Here is a 25,704-nt window from a genome sequence, read left to right as displayed (position 1 = left end):
AGCTTGATCTTGAAATTAGCAGAATCTCAAAGTTAGTACAAAGCGAGTGAACATATTGATGTACATAGAGATAAGGTCCTGACTACAATAACTCCATTGCATTATAGGTATTGTACGTTCAAGCAGCATGTGTGAGGTCTCCTCACACATTTGCTGTTACTGACTTCAGTGAACGCCCCAAATGTTACAATAGAATACCCTCACAAAAAGAGCATCTAATCTAAAACTTAGACCTGCTATCTCATGATTCTATAAATAGCATATCAATTCTAATCCTCCCAAACAAGTTGGGAAAAGAATTATGTGAGACGATTGCAGAGACTTTTTACTAACCGTGCATCTCAAAAGCAAAGAGACTTTTCTATTTTGCTATGATTTCTTCCATAATTCCATCGATTAGAAGCACGTCAAGCATGAAAAATGTGCTTTTAACCACAGACTGTAGCTTCAATCACACTGCATATTCCTCTTAGGATGTTAAGAAAAGCTACAAATAGCCAGATCTTTACCTTCATGTGGTATCATGTCCTTTCAATCACAAAATGATCAATAACGTGTGCATTACAATTTGGATCCCGATAAGGCCATTGTGGAAGCCATACACTTGGATGATTCCTCGTGAACGATAAAGAACCTCGTTTCAGACGTGCCTCCTCCTCCCAGTCAGAATCCACGACCCATTCCTTTGGAACCTGGTTGCAATAAAACCCAACCTACTAAATCCAGTATCCTTAGCAAGATTGTCAAGATCTATAATTGCAGAGAATTCATTCCCTCTGGTGCATATAGATTTCCTTATCAATAAAAATGTTTCATTTAAGGCAAGGATGGTTTTCATAAGACTGCGAATCAAAGTTGCACAGCAAAATTCTTATGCTGCAGCCAAAGAAAAATTCTTGACACTGCTTTGTTGCAAGCATGTGATGCCAAGCCTCAAAGTTTTTACAACATTTTCAAAAATACACCTAGGGCACAATTTCTGGATACACAAATTACAAATCTGATCAATAGCTCTGGAAAAGCCTCGTCCATACTTGTCAAAAAGGCACACATACACGTGCTTCACTGGACCACAAACAAAAAAACTACATTGTTAAACCCTGCAGGAGTTGTTGGGACGGCCAAGCTGGAAACCTCTAAAACGCATTCTCTGTTCCAGAAAATGGTTAGGACGATCAGTAACCAGTAAACCTACTCTCTCTCTTCTTGTCATCTAGGATTCATTAAAGCAGAAAACAGCTAATCAATTATCTTTGCAAGGGGCAAAGGAGGAAATGTTTCACACCACTCATCAAGCCCCCCAATGACCAGCCTAGACAACTAGGAGCATGAGAGTTGGTGTAGCCTTTTTTGGCTAAGACTCACAACTCATAATGCAGTCACATGGGATGCTTACATTCGGAAGTGTTTACAAATAGACCAGGGAATCAGCCGAGGAGAAAACACCACTATCTATGAAAGAGCCACATTCTCAAGTCAATAGGTGATCACCTTTGAGAATAAAGGGTCACCCCCTTTAAGAGCCACCCAGACATGGCTTGTAGGATGAGGCTCCCATCACCGAAATACAGTCACTCTGGAGTGTCTTACTCAGCCAAGAACTTTCAGTCACGATCAAATCTTGATTGAAATTTGCGGCCAGATAATATGCAAGCTCTGGGTTCAAAGGTTGAGAGGGTGAAAGAACATAGTCACTTGTAACTCTGACAACAGGCATATATTGAAGCTTCTATGCACCCTGACGAGAAGCTTGTGAAAATCATAAAACTTCAGCTCTGTGTGACAGCATCCATGATACCACAAACCATTGTGTGCACTTACTGGAGCGCAGTCTGGTTATGGCTACAGAGGGCATATTGTCCCAGATTTACCTTTTTGAAGCTGTAAGTTGATTCCAAAAGAGCACATAAGCTGTATGTTTCCCAACAATACAAAGGAGTTTATTAAACACTACTCACAACACATATTTTAAGTGTATGCACCGAACTACATGTTAGCATGATGATTAGAAGCAAGCAAAGAACATTTTGATGAATCCATGATAGTCAGGCAACTTATGCCCCATCCCTCCCTCCCTGATTAGCAGCCTACCAGTTGTCGTTTACTTATTGGCCTGACAACCCCCTATATAAAGCTAGCAGTCTTATAAAATGTGCTCACTTTTGTCAAATCGAACACAACCTTTTATGATATCCACTAAATGGCCCACTTCTCAATAGCAAAGAAACTTCTAGTGGTTGTCAGTCAGGCTCTTTTTAATCACAGCTTGGTATCATGGTTTGTATCAATGCTTCCCCAAAGCCTGGATGGGACAAAATAGGGGCTGATTCAAAGCTCTCAGTTGCAACAACATGGACAGGACACCAGTGAAGCGTTCTACGACTCAGATATGTAGAGCAGGAAATGGTTTACAAAAAAGAATTGTAAGGTCTTTAACCTGAAGGGAAAAACTCTGCAAGCAGTTCTTCCACCTACTGTTATGTTATTGTCAGTAAACTTAACAACACTACTTCCATTACGTTAAAGTTAACCCTAACAACACAATTCCATTTCCATGGGTACCTATTATATTCCACTTTACACTATGATGTCCATTCTCTAAGCTTAAAATCCCAATGGCTTCTTGTTTCTCTACACCTTTCACTATGATGTCCATTCTCTAAGCTTACAATCCCAATGGCTTCTTGTTTCTCAACACCTTTCAAACAAGGACCCATGTTATAGTTCTGATTTGGTCTTGACCCTCAAAGTACCAAACAAAAATCTTAAGTAGCATTCCTGTTATCCACCATTATGTTAAACCCTTATTTTCTATATTTCAACTTGTTTCCCTTCACAAAGGGTTCTTAAAGTACCTATTTCTAAGCATCTTTAACATTTCATTAAGAGAGCTAACATACCTATTTGAATCCAAATCACATGCACAGTTCCCTTAAAATCATTAAGTAGTCCTTTACTGGTAGTGAGAATAGGCCCTTATTCCTTTGCAGCCACAACCTTCTGAAATATCAGGAGAAGCTGTCCCATCTTTCTCACTAGCAAGTAATGTCTGAGTTCATCAATGATCAGAAGAATAAATTCTTGTAAGGTGTTCTTACCACAAATGGTACAATGATCTGCCCAAAATACATAGGAATATCTGCCCAAAACATCTGAACACTCGCCTTCAATGACCTAGAAGCTACATAAGGCCAAACTCCTAGGGGTTTGGTACAAGGTTTCAAATGGCACCACACTAACCTAAAACCACAAGAAATTCACATTTTAACCAGTTCATCCAATATAGGGCCAGCCAAAGGCACAGAAAATGCTTTTGTTACTCACTTCTCTGCCTGACAAAACCCTATTTAAGCTGCTAGGAAACTTAAGAGTCTCAACCTTACAAAAACATGCTCACTGCTTGTGAAAATCAGCCACAACCCTCTGACACATCACGAAAAGTTGTCCCACCTCTCACGAGAAAGGAAAGTCGTGTTCAATGATGATCAGAAGAGTACAATCTTGTAAGATGTTCTTACCACAAATGGTATAATAATGTGTCCCAAAATACATAGAAATGGCAGCCCAACACTCATCAATGCTCCCCTTTGATGACGTAGATTGTTACATGAGGCCAACCTTGTAGGTGTTCAATAACAGACCTGGGATTGTGTAAGAGCACAAGGTTTCAAAAGGCACTAAACTTGCCCAAAACCTTTATGCTTTTCTAGAAAGAGGCCATGACCACCCTTGAGCTGATATGAGAATCATAAAACAAGTGGATGGTATGGGTTGGTTGCAGTCGACTCGCGTCACATGCCTCTGTGGGGATTTTGGGGTATGTAATCTTCCATGTTGGCCTCTAATAAGAAGTCTCTCTCTCTCTCTCTCTCTCTCTCTCTCTCTCATAAGAAGCCTCAGCCCGTAGCCACCCCATCGTCCCAACCTCTCCGCTAGGAGCATAATCCCAGCACAAGGTTGGGGGGGGGCCTTTCTCACTCCACCCAAGCCCGAGCTGGGATGAAACCCCTAGCCCAGTTTGGAGGTTAGCTCAACAAGGGGGTAGCAGTAGACATGGCCAGCAAGGATTGGTCTCGAAGTCTTCAAAGTCTCCTTCCACCCCAACAGCTTCAGCCAGCAGGCTCTGATATGCCACAATTGCAGCCATGACACCCTCTCCATATGCACACACAAACCTACGAGGATGTCTGAACCAGCCCGTCGTTGGGCACCATGAACATATTTTTTAAACCAGCAAGAGGTAAGAGATCTAACGATGCAGTTAGCGGATGTAGTGGCTAGAATTCAGGTTCTTGAAGGACCGGGATAGCAAGCAGTAATTGATGAGGTGGTAAAGTCCTGCAAGGTTTCCCCCCTTTACCCCCCAGCTAGTTTCTACATCAGTTCATACTGAAGTACAAACTGTTGTAAAGTAAGTAACTGTAGAGTCTGATGCAAAGGTAAATAAAACGGATATTCAGGAAAGAAATCAATGAATGTGCACTAGACGTGACAATGCTTTGAAGATCAGAATTGAGGGAATCCCTAAAGGATGGTAAAAAGAGGAGGGCACCTTTAGTGACAGTTTAGCACATGTTAAAGCGACCATGCCCAATGTTGATTGGACGGTTGACAAGGACGAGGACGTTGATGATGAAGATGAAGCCAAAGCAACCCGTATCCTACACTCTAAGGTCATTCTATTATTACACTCAACTCACAAGATCTACATGTCAAACTTTACAAGTTAAAAGGGACCGAGATATGGATAGCTGAGGAGCTCACACGAGCTCAACTTAAGAATAAGGCAACAAAATTAGCCAAGGTCAAGGTCTCTAGGAAGCATGGAAATGGGCAGTATATCATGAAGGCATAGCAATCATTAAAGAGTTTAAATCCAAACCGAAAGACTCTCAATCTTAAACTGATGTATGGCTGATTATGTTTTCAGACTATTATGTAGGAACTCGAAATTACTTTTTTGGACTCCTTGGAAGCCGTCATGTGCCCTCCCTAAGCAGATGCACTAGATCGCTTTTGTGGCTTTTGTTGTCCCATAGACCTGTTGTCTCCCGTGGACATTAATAGACTTTCTTTCTTTCTTTCTCTCTCCAAGAAGCCATCCCTAGGGTGTCACGATCACTCTCGGGGCTGCCCAAGCCAGGGTGGCCTGTGAATACCTGCAAGAAATCACCACCAAAGGGAGCCCTCTTCAGCCAACAGACAATGGAAGGTATGGAGGGCTTACACCCTCTCCCCCTCCATGAATTTCAGCAATAACCTCAGCAATATTTCAGCCTCTTTTGGAAAACAAGAGAATAGAAAGAAAACAATGGCCAAAGGGGAAAAAGGTGATACAAATAAAGGGATACCCAAAAAGGAAGAGAAACCACAGAAGCAGAGCGTATATTGTTGATTTGTGGATTTCCGCGAGGCTTTTGGCACAGTGCTGAGAGCCCGACTCATCACACACTTACAGGAGTTGGGATACGATCGAGAGATCATCTGGGCAGTCATGGCCCTCTATGAGAGAGTCTTAGGGAGGGTTCGGACTGGTGTAGGGTGGACGGAGGAGATCATGAGCACCATTGGGGTCAAAAAGGTTGTCCGCTGTCACCGAACTTGTTTGGCATCTACATAGATGAGCTTGAGACCTTTATCGGGACCCTTAGGGGGACTGGTTTCTCTCTAGCTACATCCTTGCTTCAGATACTTCTATATGTAGATGATGTGGTCCTGCTATCTTCCACAGTAGAGGGACTCCAGCAACACCTAGATGCACTACATACTTTTTGTGAGACACACGACCCACAGGTATATATGGCAGCCCTTGCTAAGGGATAGATTATCAGAGACAGAGTGGGATCGAGTTGAGAGGCTCCAGGTTCTCATGCTTTCATGGATGATCAGCAGTAAGCCTTCTGTTCAACATTAGATAGTCCTGGCTGAGTTCAAGCATCTCCACTACGGCTCAATGCAACATTCCAAGCCATCACATATCTCTTCTGCATTCAGTAGTATGGATCTTGCACCACATGACGATGCAGGCTTCCTTGGTTGGATTTACACCCCTCGATGACACTGGCAGTAGATGAGGACTAGAAGTGCTGGTATGCCCCTACTTGCAGATGGTTTGAGAGCCTTGGGATTAATATAGACAAGGTACCCCCATTCCAATATAGTGTTAAGGCCCCCTCTATTGCGCTCACATACCACAAGGTAAACCAGGTCATCTGAGAGGATCTCCTACAGTTACACACATTCAAGACTTGGTTGGCATCCCATGAGCTCCCCACGAAGCTCAGCTTCTATAGAGACCACTGCCTATGGACCTCAGAGAAGGGCTTCCTCGACCCACCAGGGGATACACACGGATTCACCTCCACACTCCATGAGGATTTTGATAGGGTAGTTCCAGGTCTCATCACACCGCCTCCGTATAGAGGGTGGTCAGAGTGCATACCTAGAGAGGGCCGCATTTGCGAAGATCGAGTCAGAGGAGCATTTCGCTTTCAGGTGCCCAGTATACTACAAGATCAGAGATCGATACCACTACCTTTTTAGAGATGGCTTTGGCTCCCTCCCCAATTTTCTATCTTATCCAGATCAGGGATGCTTAGCAGCCTTCATCCATGAGGCCATACGACACAAGGAGAGGTTGCTCACGGCACATAGGGGAGATCATGACACACATCCAGAGTGCACCCAGAGCATGATCACCAGAGTTTTTCCAGCCAGCCAACATAGACGTTGCAGGACTCACAAAGACGACTGTCACAGGGACCTGACCCAAAGACAGAGACACGTTAGACTCACCGGTGCACTAAGGCACATATCACGCTAGGAGACCTTGCTTCCATGCTTACTAGACCCTATGCACGACCCACATGAGTGACTGTGGCGCCTTGCATATTGACACCCCCCCTTAGAGCTGGCACTCTCATTGGCTTCCACTCAGAGAGTTTTTCCCTTCTACGTACCGACGCTGTTATGGGAAGGGTTATGGATTATGGATCATGGATTCAAACACACCAATTTGATATTGTTCGGGAGAATAACCTATGGTGTTGATGCTATTACAAGTAACAATCTTAGACTAATCTTGTATTTGTCCTAGGTATTGATGCCCGTTTAGTGGCTCCACCCATTAGTTCATTTTATTAGTTTCTCTTAGTCTCATAGACCCTTTTTGGTCTTCCGAAGACTTTCAAAAGACTCTCTCTCTCTCTCTCTCTCTCTCTCTCTCTCTCTCTCTCTCTCGCTCTCTCATTATTGGCCGACCTCATGATACAAATACTGCTCTACGCTGATGACATAGTCCTTATATCATCTTCAGCGGAAGGGTTGCAGAGACATCTCGAAGCCTTAGAGGTGTTTTGCAGAGAGAGAGACTTGACAGTCACCCTTAGGAAGACCAAGGTTATGGTCTTTAACATCTCACATGCAGTGCTCCGCCGACTCAGCTTCACTTATCATGGTGAGACTATGAAGATAGTACAATCCTACATGTATTTCGGAGCAGTCTTCACAGGACCCCTCTTCATGATGACCCATGCAGCCCAGGTTAGACTCACATGGGGACGGAGTGCTTTGGCTCGGCTAGAGCGACAATACTTCTAGGCACACTTCTAGGATTTACCGACGAGGGGCTAGCTTTTCAATATGCTAGTGCGGCCGACTGCTGCCATGTATGCAACACCCTTCTAGGGGTGCGATCTCTTGAAGACAAAGTGCAGGAAATTTGAGCAGCTAAAGGTGATCTTGGGGTCCAAGATGATTCGGTGTAAGCCCTTAGTCCCACATGAGATAGTACAGGAAGAATTCGTCATAATACCTCTCCATGTTGATGCTATCTTTCAGACAATAACTTTCATCCACAGAGTTTGGGACTTATCTCACTGTAGACTTCTGAGGCTGGCCCTAGAGTCATCCAAGACCACGTCCCCCACCACAGTGCGAGACGGCTCAACAGACGCAGATATGAGATGTTTTCATAGCTCACCAGAGAGCCATTATTGTGCCAGGCTTTAGTTTATGAGTCCTAGCTCGGATGCGTCAATTTTACAAGCAAAAACCTATGAGCAGGTTTATCTGAGCGCATTTTTCAAGAGATTTAAAAAATTATATTTCTTTAGGAAACATGGTTTTTATACTTTTATTTTCACTAGAACTAGATCCCTTTATCATAAAAACATACAGAACTGTCACTCATTCAATATTACATAGCATAAATTTTCTTCTTTCATAGACATCCTTTGTATCCCTGTTATTACCTATAAGAAGTGTTGAAAAATAATTCCTTTAAGAAACATCCCTCATAATCACTCTCAATGATTATACAAATATAATTACTTATTAAACATATTTATATCAATATTACAAGAGCTTTCTAGAGTTTTAATAGCATAAATAACAAGATATTTATGAATATGTTTCTAACGAAGTTTAAATTACTATAAATAAGTATTAACTTGCTTATATATCACTCTCATAAAATACATGTAATATTTAATACTATAGATGCAAGATTTTTCAAAATATAACTCCATATATGTGTTCAAATGGGATTTTTCAATCAATTTAAGTGGTTGAATGACTATATTTGGACATTGGATGTGAAATTTATTCCACTTTTAGAAGTGATGTCCATGGTAGTTTCACCAGCGAAACTACCTTGAAAGACCTACTTCAAAGCCTTGGTTTCGCTGGTGAAACTACCTTGATGGCTTGCTTCAATGAGGTTTCTTTGGAGAAACCCTTTCATGAGGCTAGGTTGAGAGAGGGTTTTCAATGTCACCCGCTATTAAGTAAAAGTTGTAAGAAGGATCATAAAGGAATTTTCATAGAAAAGTCTACTTTACATAAGGGTTTCTTCAAAAGCCATCCCATTGTGTTACTCACCATTCCCAAAGATACATGTAAAGATTTGGGTATAAAGTAGGTATTGCTATAATGCTTTTCATATTTCTAAGTGCAACTATGTTTTGTTCCGATCTATTTCTGCCATATTTTTACATAGTTGGAAGCTGTTTTTTTTCCTTCGCTCGGAAAATGCTTATCCCCTCCTAGCTCCAAGATTGACTTGATTCAGCTTTTGCTTGACTAGTTATGATTTTGCTAGCATAGATTAGTACTCAGCAAGGGCCCTAGCATAGATTAGTACTCAGCAAGGGCCCACTGAGGCTTGTATGAGTCTACTTTTTTGTGCACTTTGTCCCATAGGCCCGCGAGGCCTCCCGCGGATATTAATACATCTCTCTCTCTCTCTCTCTGAAATGGATGGAATTATGGGGTATAACCGCTGTTGATATCCCCAAAGATGCATGGGAAATTAGGGAGTTAGTGACGCAGAGAATGCTACAGAAGCTATGGCAAACACCGGGGGCAAAAATGCAGTTTTATAAGCAGGAAATCAATCCGATGGACAGCTATGGAATGCAGAAATACCTCGGGGAAGAGACATCAATATTTAAAAGACATTTAATCTGCAAAATCAGAACCAGCTCACATGTTCTTGAGGTGGAGAGGGCAAGACCCAGGGTACCAAGAGAGAAAAGAGTATGTAAAATTTGCCCTGCAGGAGAAGTAGAAAATGAGCAGCATGTACTCCTAACATGTCAAGCATATGCGCAAATCAAAGAATGTTATAGGGGCAATAGAAGCAGCCTGGAATCCCTACTGGAGCGGCCAGCCAAAGAGCTAGGCAACTACATAAAGGAAATTTTAGAATATCGCAACAAAGTACTTGGTCTAGCACACAGGCTAGCACAACAAGTACTCACTGCATAGCACATTTATGCTTTTATTTATGCTAGTTTCTTTCAATGGATGTAAACAATCACTACTTGTTGATAGTGATCACTGTCCCATAGATCCTGAAGGGTCTCGCGATGACTTTAATACAACCATATCATCTCTCTCTCCCGAATATTGGGCTACTTATACAGGAAGAGAAACAGCCACGCAAAAGTACATTTGCACACCTATGGCAATACATAAGTGAAGAGCTTTGGCCTCACTTCGCACCCGATCACACCAGCTGCAGATTGAAATAGGAGGATGGAAAGATATGCCAAAAGAGAGCAGAATATGCCAATTATGTGACCAGGGAATGGCAGAAACTGAAGAACACATGGTAATGATATGCCCTTACTATACTCACATCCGGAAAGCATTTAGCTCTCTTCTCGAGGGACATAACAGACTGGCTGATATGCTACATAGCGGGTCACCCCCAGCTTTAGGAACGTTTGTCTATAAGCTTTTCAAGCACAGGAACTCACCTAAGACATAAAGGTAGTTTCTCTTAATACCCTCCCCTCCAAGGGAGGAGTCTTTGTGTACGAGGATTTTGTATTGCTCAGGTCCCATAGGCCGATTTTTGGTCTTCAGAGGACGATAATATATTCTTCTTCTTCTTCTTCTTCTCTCTCTCACATCCGCTCAGCTTCTCCGTCCGTACCTCCGTACCGCTCAGCCTCTTCATCCGTACCTCCGTATTGCTCAACCTCTTCATTTGTACCTCTGTACAACCAACCGCTCAGCCTCTCCATACAACCGCTCCCCGTACAGTCGCTCAGCCTCTCCCCGTACCGTACAGCCCATCCGTACCTTCGTCCCATCCGTACCTAGTCCTAGTCCTCCCTAACCCCGAGTTGGGCTAAACCCCCAACCCAACCCGGGGTTAGGTTAAGCTAGGGGGTTCAACATACAACCAATTATGGACTAGCCTACCCTCTCCTCCAAAGCATATTATATTGTAGTGATTCCAAAAAATATATATATTTCTAAAGGCCTACACTAATACAGTTCATGATGTCCTACACTAATACACTTCATGATGTCCTCAACTAGGCCATAACCGATCTGGATGACATCTTGCTCCACTACCTTTACTCTCTTAACCTATTGGATAGCAGCTTAGACCAGCTATAGTAGAAGACAAGCTGCCTAGTAGTAACACACAGATGGAATCAAGAACCTAGCATGTCCTCCAAGTTGGCACACAAGCTAGGGGCCATGCAACCTTGTGCATTGGTTGCATGTACTACAAATAAGTTCGCATGCAGGGGGAGCACTGCATGTGGTTTGCATATGGACTCAAGTAACAGAAAGTTCCCTCATAGGTAGAAATCGTCCAAACTGAGGTCAGGAAGTGGTTTAAGTAAGTGTGGGTCTGTGTGTATACTACAGTTTGCACATGTATTTTTTTTTTTTCATGAAAAAGACTTCTATTAAGTAAGAACAAAAACCCGCGAGAGCAAGCTCAAAGCGGAATACATCATGAAATCATGAGGATAATAAAAAACCCCTCAGAGTGAGGTGGAAAGAAACCAAGGAGTTTGCACATGTATTCACACATGCTTGCATGCAAACTCACACAAAGGCATGCACCCACATGTAGCAACCAACACCACCATGTAGCTCCTAGAGCACTTTACATGGATTCACATGCAAATAATGAGCGTGGACGCTCTCCATCAGCCCTCTATTCACTTGTTCTATCTTGCCTTTTATCTATATATGAATACTCCTCTAGATTCTCCACTTATACTTACTGCACTTTTCGACTAGCTTTTTCCATTTTTTATTCAAAAAGAGACCCCTGAGATTACCTCTCACGCAGTGTTTTGAGGTCGTTTCCTTGTATACGAAACCTCCTTGGTTTCTCTACAATCATCCCTTGTGCAGCAAGGAGAAAGACGCTACCAAATTCTTGTGTTTGTGCCCTCCATCGCTTCTCTTTTCTCTCGCGAGAAGTTAAAGGGATGTTTGAATGTTTTGAATGTTTTCGGTTTGAGATCTGTGGATTGAAAGGCATGCGTTGCAGACACATAGAATCGAGTTGCTCTATTTTCCAGTTCCTCAACTCTCATCGGGTTTCATACATATATCTTTCAGTTATCTCTACCATGGAATCCCTTTGCTTGTGATTGTAATTTTCATGCTCATAAGTTTGTCATTTACTAAATGATATGTGTTTTGAACAACTCATGAAATATCATTATGAATACAAATCCTGGTGAGGGAGCCAGCTCTTAGATGCTTCTTGACCTTCTGCACCATCACACATGCAACCCTCCAGATAGACGCTCAGGTGCTGAAAATTTTATTCCAACAAAATGTAGACGATGCAGCAACAGGTTCTCTTGTTGTAACATAATCACAGATACGAGCGTCTTCACAATGGGATGCCATCCTTTTCTCTTGATAACTACTCAAAGGAGGAGGACGAGAGTGTGCCTGATTATGTACGCTCTTGGCTTAGTAGATGGGAGGTGCATTTCGCCATAACCAATCTTGATCATACATTGGCTACCCCTGTGGAGATGTATCTCCAAGCGAAGGCCTCCCATGATGGCAAGACCTCAAAGAAAAGCCATCCACACCTACGATATGGAATAGAGTCTACGAGGCTTTCATGCAAGAATTTCTTCTGGAGCCGAATGAATTTGATAATTTTTGAAAGTTCCAAAACCTTGGTAAAAGGAGTGAAAGCCTCTCGATTCCTTTATTGAAGAGTTTACGTAGATTATAGCTGAATTCCCAAACTTTAGCCAGCATACTCTCTGCCTTTTCTTTGTTAGGAGGCTTCCAAAAGACTACCAAAGAAGATTAGCACGTGGATCGAATCAATGGGCATCCAGATCATGTTTTATTTGATGATGGTAGCACTCATAATTTTATTGATGCTTCTCTTGTGCAAAGACTAGGCATCCTTGTGGTCCCTAGTAGCCACAGCTATGTTGTCAATCTCACACATGGTGCTTCAAAGTTTTGGACGGTCCTGAGTCTTCGTGTGGAGCTCCAAAACTAGTTTGAGGAAGGAGCTGTTCTTCGATGTTATGAGATTAGATAGGTAGAGATTTCACTCGGAATGGAGTGGCTCTTTAGTAAAATCCCTCTTGTAAATATTGATTATTTGAATCGTTTAAGTCATTTTCAATACATACCTTTGTAAGATTAGAATAAATCCAATTGTACAAATTCAGGATTTTGTTGTGAGAAAATAAAAGAGAAAACGAAAGGGAAGAAAGATGTGGTAACAATTTTTTTTTGAAGAACAAAAGGTAGACATACTTAGCAAGCAAAGCAACGCTTATGTTGTCATCAGTGCCCAAACATAAGAAGCTATATAATGGAAAGATTTTGGCTCTTCATGGAGGTCTTTGTGGGCCTAGGGTTAAAATGGTGTCACATATCAATTTGAATTTGTATGAGCAATATTTATATTTGACTTTAAAACACTTCATTAGTTGCAATTGGGTGAATGGGACGCTTTTAGTGTGGAGGAACCCGAAATGTATTTTAATAATGATTTGCCATATTCAGATATACACACATACAAAGCGTTTCTCATGCAATAATGATGATAATATGTTTGTGTCCCAAAAAATAGCAAAGAGTTAAATCTTTTAACGTTAATTTCTTTGATAGTGTTACTTCAGCCATGGCTACAGCTGCTCACATTGATGCTTCAATGTTAGACAAGCAGTGTGCAGATGGACGACCCGCTCTCAATGCTTCTATGATAAGAATTAGCTGCAAAAGGTTATACTCAACTCACTGAGATGATTGCTCGATCACTTGGAGTACTTGCAATGATGACACCTAAGGCTCAACTAATCTGAGATATTATGTTTAGTATTCACATGTGGAACTGCCCTGGGGTCTACCTCCTGAGAGGAACATTGACCGTAAGATTGAATTTATACTTGGTGTACAATCTGTGTTCAGGCAGCCATACACAACTAGTTCAACTAGGGAGAATGAAATTGCATGAGAACTTCAAGATTACGTCCAGCTGGGTCATGCGACCCATTAAATTATTGTGGGATGCACGATTGCTTCCAGTTAAGGAAGAAAGACACATCTATGCATACGTAGACTATAAAGGTCTAAATCAATGGGCCCTCAAGAACAAATATCCGTTACCTCAGATGGCAATCTTTCTTCTTTTTTTTGGGCAGAAAGATATTTTGTATATATTGAAAAGTAAGAATTTTACATTGTAAGTTCATAGTCACCTCATTCTCACATATTAGGAATTGTCAAACATCTGATAAACAGACAAAATGCTCTACCCATGACAAAAATACAGAAACAACCTTCATCCTAGTTACTCGTACTAGTCCTCATGGTCTTAGGTGCAGCTTTGCACATAGTCCTCCACATGTGCATTAATGTATTTCACCAGTTGTGCATGGGCTTGGTTGAAAATCAAGATCTCCTTGGAGTCTTTGTTTTTCTTGTTAATCCACAACAGAAAATTTTCTTCAGAATTAATGAGAACATTTTTAATCTGTAAATTATTTCTGGCCACCCGAATGTACTAGATTGCATGAGCTCTGACTTGACTCCAATGCTCCTGCCTTAACTTGAAGGCATCCCCCAAAAATGGCTTTCCAACTTAAAGCTTCCCTTAGTTGAATTTAAACAATCTTCCAGATTCTTCTGCCATGTGGACAAGCAACAAACAAGTGAAAGACATCTTCCTTATGTCCTGGGCATCTTTTGCACATCCAACCCCTTTACCTATTATGTCGCTTCTGCAGTTGTTCCAAATGGCTTTGTGAAGGATCAGCTTTAGTAAAGTAAACATCTTCTCTGTAATTGCTTTAAGACAAGCATTTGAAAATCTGTTTTTCCAGCATTGTTTGCAGTCAGCAATTTTCCATCTTCCATTCATTATCTTACACACATCTGCAAAGATCTTATGAATACGATTGAGCATAGTGTCCTAGGGGCCTCCAATTTCTGAGCTCCTTCTTGTTTCCTTCTTTGGCAATAAGCTTAATGATGCCACCATTCAAATGCCAAGCCAACTGTTGCTCTAGGACACTGTCCTGCCAAAGAAGCAAGAGATAAGGACCTACAAGATCCCAAAACACCTTATAAAACCAATAGGAAGCCCATCCTCCCCAAGTGTCTTGCCATCTGCCATGACACCCACTGCCTTTTTTAACTCTTTCTGAGTTAAAGGGGCTTCAAGATATAAGTTGTCAAAATTTAAAATAGTCCTTGCTTTGCATTTTCTCCTAGCTCTCAACACCTCCTCATGGTCTCCACAGAAATGAAAGAAGATTATGAACAAGTTGGAGTACTATTAGATTATTTTCTTCAGTAGTGGAGTGAAACCTCTCAGCGCTCTCTTAAAGAGGAAGAGAAAGATTGCTTTGCAGATTGTAGAATATTGCTTTACTCATAGATTTGCAAGACAAAAATTAAAATGTACAATATTGCTTGAGTAAGATGAAACACATGAGTAAGGGGTCAAGACGTCCCCCCTGCGCCTTATCCAGGCGCTTTATTACAATGAGATACAAGATCAAGGTCTTGAGGTAAATCTGATCAACACCTTCCAAACTTGATACCAAACTGAAAGGCACAGGGGGGTGAAGACGCCCCCCCCCTGCGCCTTATCCAAGCTCTTTATTACAATGAGATACAAGATCAAGGTCTTGAAGTAAATCTGATCAACACCTTCCAAACTTGATACCAAACTGAAAGGAAACTTAGACTATAGCCAGAGCTATGTACAAGACATCAAAATGAAGCTCAAGGCTGGGCAGTAGGTCTATATGCACACAAGTGTCTCAATACATAGCCTAGCTAGGGTGCTCAAGGCTCCAAGGGCCCTCCAATCCTGAGGGCAGATGCCTGCACAATTAGCACTGTTTCCACACATCAATAACTATAAGCCAATGCTTCGAAAACAAGATTCTGATTTAGCATAACTGTGTTCTGCAACTTCAAAAGCTATGCACAAAACACTATAAATCTGCTTCAGATTTTCCTCGAAGTGTGAGTCTAGCTGTTGGGAGAGAATAGGATCACATAGGGAGTGTTTTGCTGTGGAACAGTGTGGGAAAACAATTTCCAAGAGGGCTGCTGCTGTAGCAAGGTTGCTACAGGAAGAACTTACAGTACTGCTGCAAAAATGGGCTGCTGCAAAAAGGGGTTATTTGCAGAAGGGACTATTGCAGAGCTGCTGCAGGAGGAGGAATAGAAGTGGCTGCTGCTGCAGCAGGAAGAGGAACAGAAGGGTTGCTGCTGTTGCAGCAGGAGCAAGAGAAGCTGCTATAGAGGAAGGAGCACAGGCTGCTGCTGCTGCTGCTTCTGCTGTTGCAGGAGGAGCTGCTGCTGGACTGCCTGGGGGAGGAGCTGCTGCAATAGGAGAGGCTGCAGGAAAACGCGGGAAAGTACGCCCAATTATGCATGGGGGCTGGCTCCCTTGAGAATTGGTGGGCTACTCATATTTCATATTCTATGATACAAGGGTATTCTGCTGTGAAAAGTTGCTGACCGATTGCCACGCCCAATTGCACAGTAATGTTACCTCAAGGAGACCATTTGGATGGGCTCAATATTGAGGATCCAGCCGGGTTTCTGCCAACGCCATCTACAATGATTACATTGCTGATCGACATCATGTGCATACGAATGCCACTAAATGGTCCACTCTCACAGAGTTGTGAAGCATCTGGCCAGGTCAGGCATCTGCTAGGTCAATGAGACCCCCAAGGGCTGGTTTATCGCTTACGTGGGTAAATCTACGCAGGCTTCGCTAGGTGATTGATTACCATCAGCGATTCACTCGAAGTAAGGCTGCAAGTCGGAGTGAGCAACGATGGGCATATGCTGGTGGCAGCAGGAGCGGGAATCGATGCGGCCAGCGAGAGGAGGTACTCAGTGTGCGAGAGAGGATGGAGTGGAGGACTTACTCCTGGATGCAGCCGGAGTTACGGTCCATATCGTTGAAGTGGGAGAGGCCACGCATGGTGAAGGGTTGGGAAGGGAGCAAAGAAAGGAGGAGATGGAGCAGAGGAGGAGTAGGAGGTGATGAAGAAGATGAAGGTGAGACGAAGAAGAAGAGCAGAAAAGACCAATCCAAGTGTGTTGCGTGTAAGATGTGACAACCTCACCCTTAGATTATGACAACCCTTAAAGGCCCACTCACATTGCCCTTCTATCATAGCATTCATTTAAGGCCCTTGCACAATCCCCATAGATAGAAAACCCAAAACTAATGCTTAGACACTTGCCTTTGGCATGCCAAAAAGGTTAACCGTCCAACGAGAGAGCACAACATCAAATGCAAAACAATAAAGATGGCTTCAGTCTCAAAGGCGAAACATAATCAACAGTCCAATGCAATAGCTCACACCTGGAAGCTGAAATAGTTCACTTCTTGCTGCCAACATTCGTGTTCTCACCTTGACATAGTCACGCCCAGCTTGTGGACAGATTGTAAGGTATAGGAGGTAATTAATGACTCCAAAAGTTGGAAGATTACTTCAAGCATCCGGAGTGGACTATGATACCTTTGGTCATGAAGGAAGAAGCACATCACACGTCCCAAGCTTGTGGACCTACTAAAAGGTAAGGCAGACCATTGTTGATCAACTATGGTAGCAAGAGATTTTTATGCAGAAGGCGTGGATCGTCAGAGCATAAATCCATCTCTAGGCATGACAGAGAGGCCACCATAATGGTCAAAGATATGATGAGTCATCCACGACCCATCCATTCATTATTGTAACCCATTTGCACTCCTTAGATAGTTGAGGCTCAGCATATGGCATGAGCGATTATGTAGGCACTGATGTCACTAATTGGAGCACCAATTAGCGACCTATAAGAATGCCTTGTATGGAAAGCTTTGTATGCAATACAGACTCAATTCTGTTCTGCTTCGTGTTGCTCATTGCCACAGTCTTCAACATTTGTATCATAGCTCGTATGAGCTGATGTCTATGTCTCTGAGCCTCGAGAAGGAAAATAGCCACCCACCATTGATCTAGATGTGCTAGGACTCTGAGTGGGCCAAAATTGGTACTAAAAAGACAGTGGTGCTGTCCACGTATCTCACAGTATACAGGGCATCTGAAAGCGTAGTGATCCTCTTTCTCAGTCTCTTGCATATCACATAAAGTGCAGATCTGTCTCTCGCGTGGGATGTCCTCTGTTCGTCTTGTGTCAACCCATAGCCTGTGTGAAGATACTCGAAACTGGCCCACCATCCTCAATGAATATGGGAGATGGATCTGGGTGTAGCCTGGTGGTACAATGAACCCCATTTTGAGATCCGTAAGCAATGATCTCTGTAGAAGCTGAGTTTCACTAAAGGCTCAGTGTGCTAACGAGGTCATGAATGTGTAGAGCTGCAAGACATCCTCTCTGATGACTTGGTTCACCTCTCTTGACAAGCAAGTGCAATGGATGGAGCCTCAAGGCTATATTGAAACGGTGGCAATCTGTCCATCTGTAGCCCTAGGCCATGTCAAGGCTAGCCATGGCAATTTGCGTCATCGAGTTGTCGTTGTACCAAAGTCCTTGACCCTATGGAGATGAGTGACCACTTGGAAGACTGCATCAAGCTGTGGAGGGGTGGCCCCAAACTCTGCAAGTATGATTTCATGTGGGACCGATGACTTATTGCGAATCATCCAAGTGAGAACCAAAACCTGAAGCCTCTGTGGGACCAATCTGTCTCCGATAAGTCTGTCTGCCAAAAGGGACTAGCATACATCCTTGTTGGGTAGACCAATGAGTATAAAAAAATGAGACTTGGTTTTGGGATCATGAAAATGTGAGTGGAAGCACTAGTGCTTGAGTTTGGCTAGTGCAGTATGCCCCCTGCTCAAGTGGGTGTGCATAGTTGGTTGCATCGTGAAAATCAGACCTGAAAAGAAGACATTGAAGCCACATCCAAGGTAAACTACTCTCTGTGTGCGGTTGCTCAAGATGTGTTGAAGATCATAACCTTCATTCTAGCCAAGTTGACCTTCAAATCATGTGTAACGCATAAAGATTGAAGCGCATCCACATGTGGCAGGAGACCCTCAGCTGAGGAGGAGAGACTAGGACCACGTTGCTATGTATAGTAGAATTGGAATCAAGGATCCAGCGAATGAAGAATCCGTGCCTTCGAGAGTTGTGATGAAAGACTCAAGCTCATTGATGTACATGCCAAACATGGTCGGTGACAATGGGCAACCTTGTTTGATTCCGATCGTGCTCATGATCTCCTCTGTCCACCCATCGAAGTTCTTACTCTACCTAATACTCAGATTGCCAAGATAATGTCCTAACTGTACCCAAGATCAAGTAAGCGCCTAAAATGTTGGGCTCGTGGTACGGTATCAAAGGCTTTGCAGAAATCCAATAAACCCTCAGCTTCCACGCGCAAGCATTCTCAATGACAACCCTCAATGTAAATATGTGGTCCAGGGTCCCCATGATCCATCCCCTATCACTGATCCGATCATCTCGCACACTACACACGCACACTTTATGACATTCCTCACTTGCCCTCACTAGCCCTCTGACATCTACCATGCCCCACTTTCTGTGGACTCTTCACTACCAGTGATATCAAACATGCTACCCTCAAGCTACATAATGGCGTAGCCAAAGATCATCATGATGGGCTTTGTGCGGAGTACATTGCACCTGGTACTAGTACACTAGCCCCGATCTTCACAAAGCTATTGATAAAGTGGTTTGCATCAGTTTTCTTGACACTTGGACGCTTCACTAATATTCAATTCACAAAGCAGGGGATTTCATGAATCCGAAAAACTACAGGACCATCATGATTGGACATGTCATGTTTTGGATTTATGCGACAACACTTGACACTCATGTTACCCAAGAGGTAGCGTGTGCAGGACACAGAGCGATGGGGCAGGCGGGCCTATGAGTAGATCATGCTACATCTACTCGAGAACTTCCGCCAAATTTCCTTGGACTTGTTACTAAACAAAATGCTCAGTAGTTCTTCCTCATTCTAATGGATAAAGTCTCTCTTCTTCCGATGCACCAGGCTAGGATATTCTCGTGTGGTCTACTGTCTGTGTTGCATTTGGAAGATGATGCTTAGTCTCAAATCCGAGTTGACCGCGCAAGGCCTTACACCCATCATTACACCAGCTATTGCGGGGACTAATCCAACGGGGGGTGGGCGGGTGGATCTAGTGTTATGCGAGAAAGACTGGATGGCAGCATCATGTAAGAAATGGATGATAAGTGCGGCTCTATCCTCTTGAAGTGGGAATCGGGATGTCGTCAAGGTTCTCAAGCATGTGGGAGAGGTGGGTGGCATAGGCAGGGGCTAGTATGGTCAAAATGAACCTCCTCGAAAGTAGTACAAGTGGGGCGTGATGTGCTCTGTGGTGGTAGGGGGATGGATAAGCTAGAACGAAATAGGTTCATGATATCCAATAATTGGGCGGTCAAAAAGAACTCTCTCATATATATGTGCATAGGGAGAGGGTGTTCGAGCTGCAACTGTGACATATTTTGCCCTGCTGGAAGGAGCTGTTGGAGTTGATGGGGTTTTTGAAGAAGAGGGGGAAGAGAGGTTGGGCCATTCTGTACTGGCCATGTCTCCTGCTACCCCTTGCTGAGCTAAACCCCCAATTGGGCCAAGGATTTCAGCCCAGCTAGGGGTTCGGTGACGAAGGAGAGGTTGCTGCTATTGAACCAGCGTTGACGAGTTCGATGGGACTTGCGGGGGTGGTAGGCAGAGCTAGGCTTAGGCGGAGGGCTAGCGAGGTAGGCGGGTGGCAAGGCTGAGTGGGTAGCGAGGCTGAGCGGAGGGGCAAGCGGGTGAACGGAGAGGCTGAGTGGTTGAGTGGAGAGGGTGAACGAAGAGACTGGCGAGGTGAGCGGAGAGGCTGAGCGAGGTGAGCAGCTAGGTGTGAGAGAGAGAGAATCGACACATGAATGAGGCAATGACAACTGTATATACAGCAGGGAAGTCACCCAAACAAGGAGGAGGGAAATGCTCCAGAAGATGGGTCCAACAATGGAGGGGGCAGGGCCATATATAGGCTTGCCGAGTGGCTGACTCGAGGCCAAGCCATGTGGCCGACCTAGGGTTAATCAAATCGATCAGGCCTGGTCAATCGACCCGATCAGGGTTAAGGCCTAACCAAGTGGCCCTACGACCAGGGCCCTGCAGCCCTTTGGTTCTCAATTGAAGGGGTTAGAAACAACAGCTAGATAGGTGGATATGATAGCTCAAGGGCAGTTAAACAAAGCCAAGAGAGAAGTGAGAATACAAGAATGGATCAAGATGAATGAGAGTAAAGGTGAATTTCAGAGATTGGTGGGCGGGGAGGCTAGACAGATCAATCAAAGAGACCAACCAAAGAAACCTTAGGCTAATCAGAAAGAAACGATCATTGAAGAAGTATAAAAGGAGAGCACATGAGGAACCGGCCGAGCATAGTCAGAGCACGATCATGGATTCCTTGGTGACCCGAGCCAGGGACATCAAGGGATAAAGCGTAGGAGAGAGCCACAGGACATGTCTTACCCAATCCGACCCCGAGTGGATACTCACATGAGGGCCACAAACATATCCTCTCTCTTCAATGTGGCAAGAGAGACCAATGCAGTGGTGATTGCGCTTGTCAGACAGCGGGCCACATCACAAAGACTACAGAGGAGGGATGGACCTAGATAGGCCAAGCGACAGTAGTGTTCTATCACTGATTTTCTCTCTCAAACGCCAGCCCTCGCTATATGTTGAGCCATTGTCAGACGAGTTCCTCGTCTCTCCTCAATGGTCCAGTCATGTTGGTCCCATAGACTGTAAAATTGTAAATTGGCCAATTTAATATAATATTATGTGCACTTATGCATTAGGTCCTAGGATGGGTAGAAAAGGGTAGTATTCGCATTGGTATTGCATTAATTCATGGTAGCCATAAAAGTGTCTTAGGCTAAGGGTAGAATAATGGATATGCCCAAGGGATGTGATCCTAAGAGGCATGAGAGGCTGTACCCTCTTGCATCATTCATAGAGTGGTGTATGAGCATTTGCATTCATGTGTTGATTGTTGCTTACACGAGCATTTTAGAAAAGTCTCAGCAAAAGTACACTCTCGTGGGCACTCCTTCCACACCATTTGGAGGATCAATCCATCTCAACTTTTGGATCATTATCCGCACATGAGCATCGCATTTATGTATTTGACACTCATGGTCCTAGTAACTCAGTGATAAAAAACACTAATAAGCTGCTCCCAAAGGAGGAGGAGAGCACAAACCATCCTGTAAGTAGGAATCTCAAATCTACATAGCCGCCACTAAAAGATCCTCCTCTACATAAAAAACATCTAGAATCCTAATACTGGTAGAATGGGTATGAGTATGGTGCTAAAAAACAAAATTAGTTAATCAGAAACATATACCCTAGGGGCAACGCAAGTAGTATTCACCTTTATACAAAGTCCAATCCTCCACATAAAAGCATGTCCTATTTGACCAAGAAAATAGGAGCGATGGCAAGGAATGCAAAGCATCATTAACCCAACAATCTCTACCTTTGAACTGAAAAATGAATGCATCCCAGGAAGCTCTCTCAAGAAAGTGGAAGCCACCTTCCCCTCACCCTCTTTTGTTATAGGCAGCTCCACCATGTTGAAGTCACCTCCAATTACTCATAAATCAACAATAGGGACCCAAGAGAGCAATTCCTTCCATAAAATAATTATTTTTTCTATATTATTTGGAGCATAGATGTTGAGGAAGCTGATCTTACATCCATCTATCAACAAGACAATCCACTAAGTCCTAGATGGAATAATGATATCATGGCCGACAACAAGGGGGAGAATGGTGGCTGAAACTAAAATGCAAGTCCCTCAACTAGTACCAAGTGCTGTAGACCAAAAAGTATGACCTGAAAACAACTTATCTTACTTACTGAAATCCCTAAAATCCAATTTGTGCTCCTGCATGAAAAGAATATCAATGGATTCCCCTAAGACCCCAGCATGCAGCTGATTATGAACCCATCGTTTTCGGCGACGATGAGGAACATCACCAAGGCCCTAAATGTACCAGCTAACAATCCTCATCAATGAAAGGAAGAAGCCTGGAACTAGTTCCCACATCTAGTGAAGAGAGAATCTTCTCTCTGTGAACCTCCCCTGGCATAAGGGGCGAGAAGTCCGCTGAAGAAAAAGATGATATCATGATGTCTTGTGCCAATGGGAGTCAATGTCCTCTCCAAATGAGCTAATGTATCAACAAAAGTACAAGGCAAGAACTGAATCAACTAGAGGCATAAAAGCATTGCTCTGCATGAGCTGAAAGGGAGCTAGAGTCCTCAAAATCCCAGCATATAGTAGGCAAGCCAAAGAAGAATATGAGGCTTCCACTATGGTAGTACTTTCTGAGCATCTAGCAATATGCACACCGGCCAAACCAAGTTCTCCATCAGGTGGAAGAACCTATTGCCCCCTAGGGAGAGAGAGGCTGATCAGGAGTTTGAGAAGGCATAAGGTGGGCATGTTCCCTAAAGAAGAATCCTATCGATAGAGAGGAACATTCTTTTAGCCTTGGGTGTATTTTTATTCTTTGGTTTGAACCCTATACCTTGAAAAGCATGTTAGTCTAACTACCAAATTTGTAATTAAATAATTTATACACATCATGCTGGCATATATCATGTTGCAAATGCCAAGCAAAAGCTTATGTTTAACCACAAAATATCAACTTAAACCTAGCATTTCACACAAAGTAGCACCCAGTTTGAACACATTAAAATGCCTGCAAACCTTATCAACCGCGATAGTATACACTTCCAGGTGCCCCTTTGGTGTGATATGAAAACGTGTAAAAGACTTGTAGTTGCCAATGCGTAGCGAGGAGAATGCCTCATCAAAATGGAGATGGAACCAGTTGATACATATATATAGATAGCAACCAAAGACAAGCGACACGACAGGCGTTGAAAGAACCCAATAGTACAGGAAAATACTAATATAGTACACAAGAGCATATCCCCTAGGTAGCGCCTCCATTCCCTTCTTGCAGATGTCAATGTGAGTCACGGCCATTACCTGCATGCCCATGCAAAATAAAATTTTGAGTTTTCCAAGTAATAAGCCGGTCATTGCAATACGATTGCATTCAACTATTCATCTTGTGTGGATTTGAAACGAGGGAATTTCAAAAGAGCAGTGATTTGCAAACCTCAGGTACATCAAAAGCTGACATTAAGTATTTGATACAGGCCGGATACAGCCCAAATGTCCAAAACTCTATGCGAGCTTTCAACCCTGTGGGATCTGGGAAATGCTCATTTTCGACAGATCGATACCACTCATATAACGTGTGATAGCCTGCAAGTTACCATGCCAAGTCTCAAAAAATGCTTAATATTTGATAATGCATGACCCTATGCACATTTTCTGGTATAAAATTCATCTAACCCCTGATCAATTTCATTATTATGAAAGGGAGGCATGGAGGCTGTAAACAACACTCAATCCAAATAGAAAACCTAGATAGATCCATTTTTTATAGGAAGTAGAATGGAAAGGCATATAGCATTCGAGATGTAACAAAGGCCAAATATGATGATCATTTCAGATTTTTATGAGCACATTAAAACTCATTGTATGTGAATTCAACTAATGTAAGGTTGACGCTAAGTGACCTGATTTGCATGATCTGACATTCTAATTCAAAGCTAGGTTGCCATCAAGAACAACTGTATGATTTCTTGTCAACAAAAAGATGATGCTTTGCATAAATCACTTCATTTAGTGAATTAAGCCTGGAATTCAGATTGCCAAAGTATGAAGCGCTGATAAGCACACCAAATACTTCTTGCTGCAATATGATTGCATTATCAGATATATGTAAATTGGAGATTTGTAACACAATATGCAAATCTGTAATGCCGTGTCTCTCCAAAACTTAGACTAGTTGAAACACTTTGTAAGGTCAAAGCTTATCGGAATTCAAGAAAGGGGGCTGGCTGAAATGCCAGGCTCCCCCACTATCAACTGGAGGGCTACTTGGCAGCTGCAGCTCCTCATCGTCAACCCTGTCCTCCCCGCTGCTGCCTCTCCCTCCCCACGGCTGCCCTCTTCCTGCCCCTCCCATTCTGCCTCTCTCCCCTCCCCCTCCCTTCCCACTTCTGCCTCTCCCCGCCCCTCCCCTTATGCCTCTCTCCCCTCCTCCTCCCTCCCCGCTGCTGTCTCCCCCCAGCCCCTCCCCTTCTGCCTCCTGCTGCCTTCCCCAGGCCCCTTCCCTTCTGCCTCTCTCCCCTCCCCCTCCCTCCCCACTGCTGTCTCCATCCTGCCCCTCCCCTTCTGCCTGCCGCCCCCCCCTTTCCGCCTCCCTCCCCACTGCTGCCTTCCCCCCGACCCTCCCCTTCTGCCTCGCTCCCCCCCTCCCCCACCCCCCCCTTTGCACTTCCCTCCCTCCCTAACCCCTGCTGCTGCTCCCTCTGAAACCGGCCTTCAGGAATCTAAAGGGCAGTGATCTTCTTCTACTCTGTCTTAAACCTCAATTACAGCCATAAAGCAAACTTTATTTACTTCAACCAATTAGCAATTCTCAGAAATAAACTTCAACAACAACAAGGGGAGGCTAGAATGCCCCTGCTCAATGCAAAACGGTACACAAGACACCAACTGGCCCCACATGTTTGTCGCCCCTTTCGGTATTTATTTACTTCTTCTGAAATGTGAAAAGCTTTGCAACAAGGGCTCACCCTTGAACTGTTCCTCTTCCACCTCTTCTGTCAAGCTTTGGGCATCTATTCCATGGTGCACCACTGAGATCCAACTAGCAAGGCATGCTTTGGCATTTCCCCTCTATCTGTGCGAACTGAAGGCATCAAGGCATCGAATGCAAATCCCCAAAATGTACTCAAACAGCCTCAAGGCTTTCAAATGCAATCAAATGACCCTC

At 43.5% G+C, this 25,704-nt stretch overlaps 1 protein-coding gene across 8 annotated transcripts in view; it reads right to left on the bottom strand.

Moving 5' to 3' along the window:
* Positions 1 to 55: 55 nt before the first annotated feature.
* Positions 56 to 25,704, bottom strand: part of LOC147891431 (uncharacterized) — a 122,729-nt gene continuing 97,080 nt past the window's right edge. For 2 of the 8 annotated variants that reach the window (XM_087389501.1, XM_087389502.1), the window contains exons 14-16: positions 23,974 to 24,122; positions 23,556 to 23,840; positions 57 to 692 (exon numbers count right to left, since the gene is read on the bottom strand). In XM_087389501.1, coding sequence (XP_087245627.1) covers positions 522 to 692; positions 23,556 to 23,840; positions 23,974 to 24,122 — 605 coding nt within the window. In that variant the 3' untranslated portion in view covers positions 57 to 521. Of the gene's footprint in view, positions 693 to 1,491; positions 1,912 to 4,956; positions 5,160 to 9,424; positions 9,554 to 23,555; positions 23,841 to 23,973; positions 24,123 to 25,704 lie in introns of those variants that run through there. The other 6 variants (XR_015542593.1, XR_015542594.1, XR_015542595.1 and 3 more) reach the window with 6 other exon arrangements.

The sequence above is a fragment of the Dipteris shenzhenensis genome, chromosome 18 (genome assembly GCF_047967505.1).
Source record: "Dipteris shenzhenensis isolate YYH24624 ecotype China chromosome 18, Dip_SZ_1.0, whole genome shotgun sequence".
NCBI classification, from domain to species: Eukaryota; Viridiplantae; Streptophyta; class Polypodiopsida; order Gleicheniales; family Dipteridaceae; genus Dipteris; species Dipteris shenzhenensis.
Note: the sequence above shows the minus strand (reverse complement) of the source record. Positions and strands in the feature narration are given on the sequence as shown.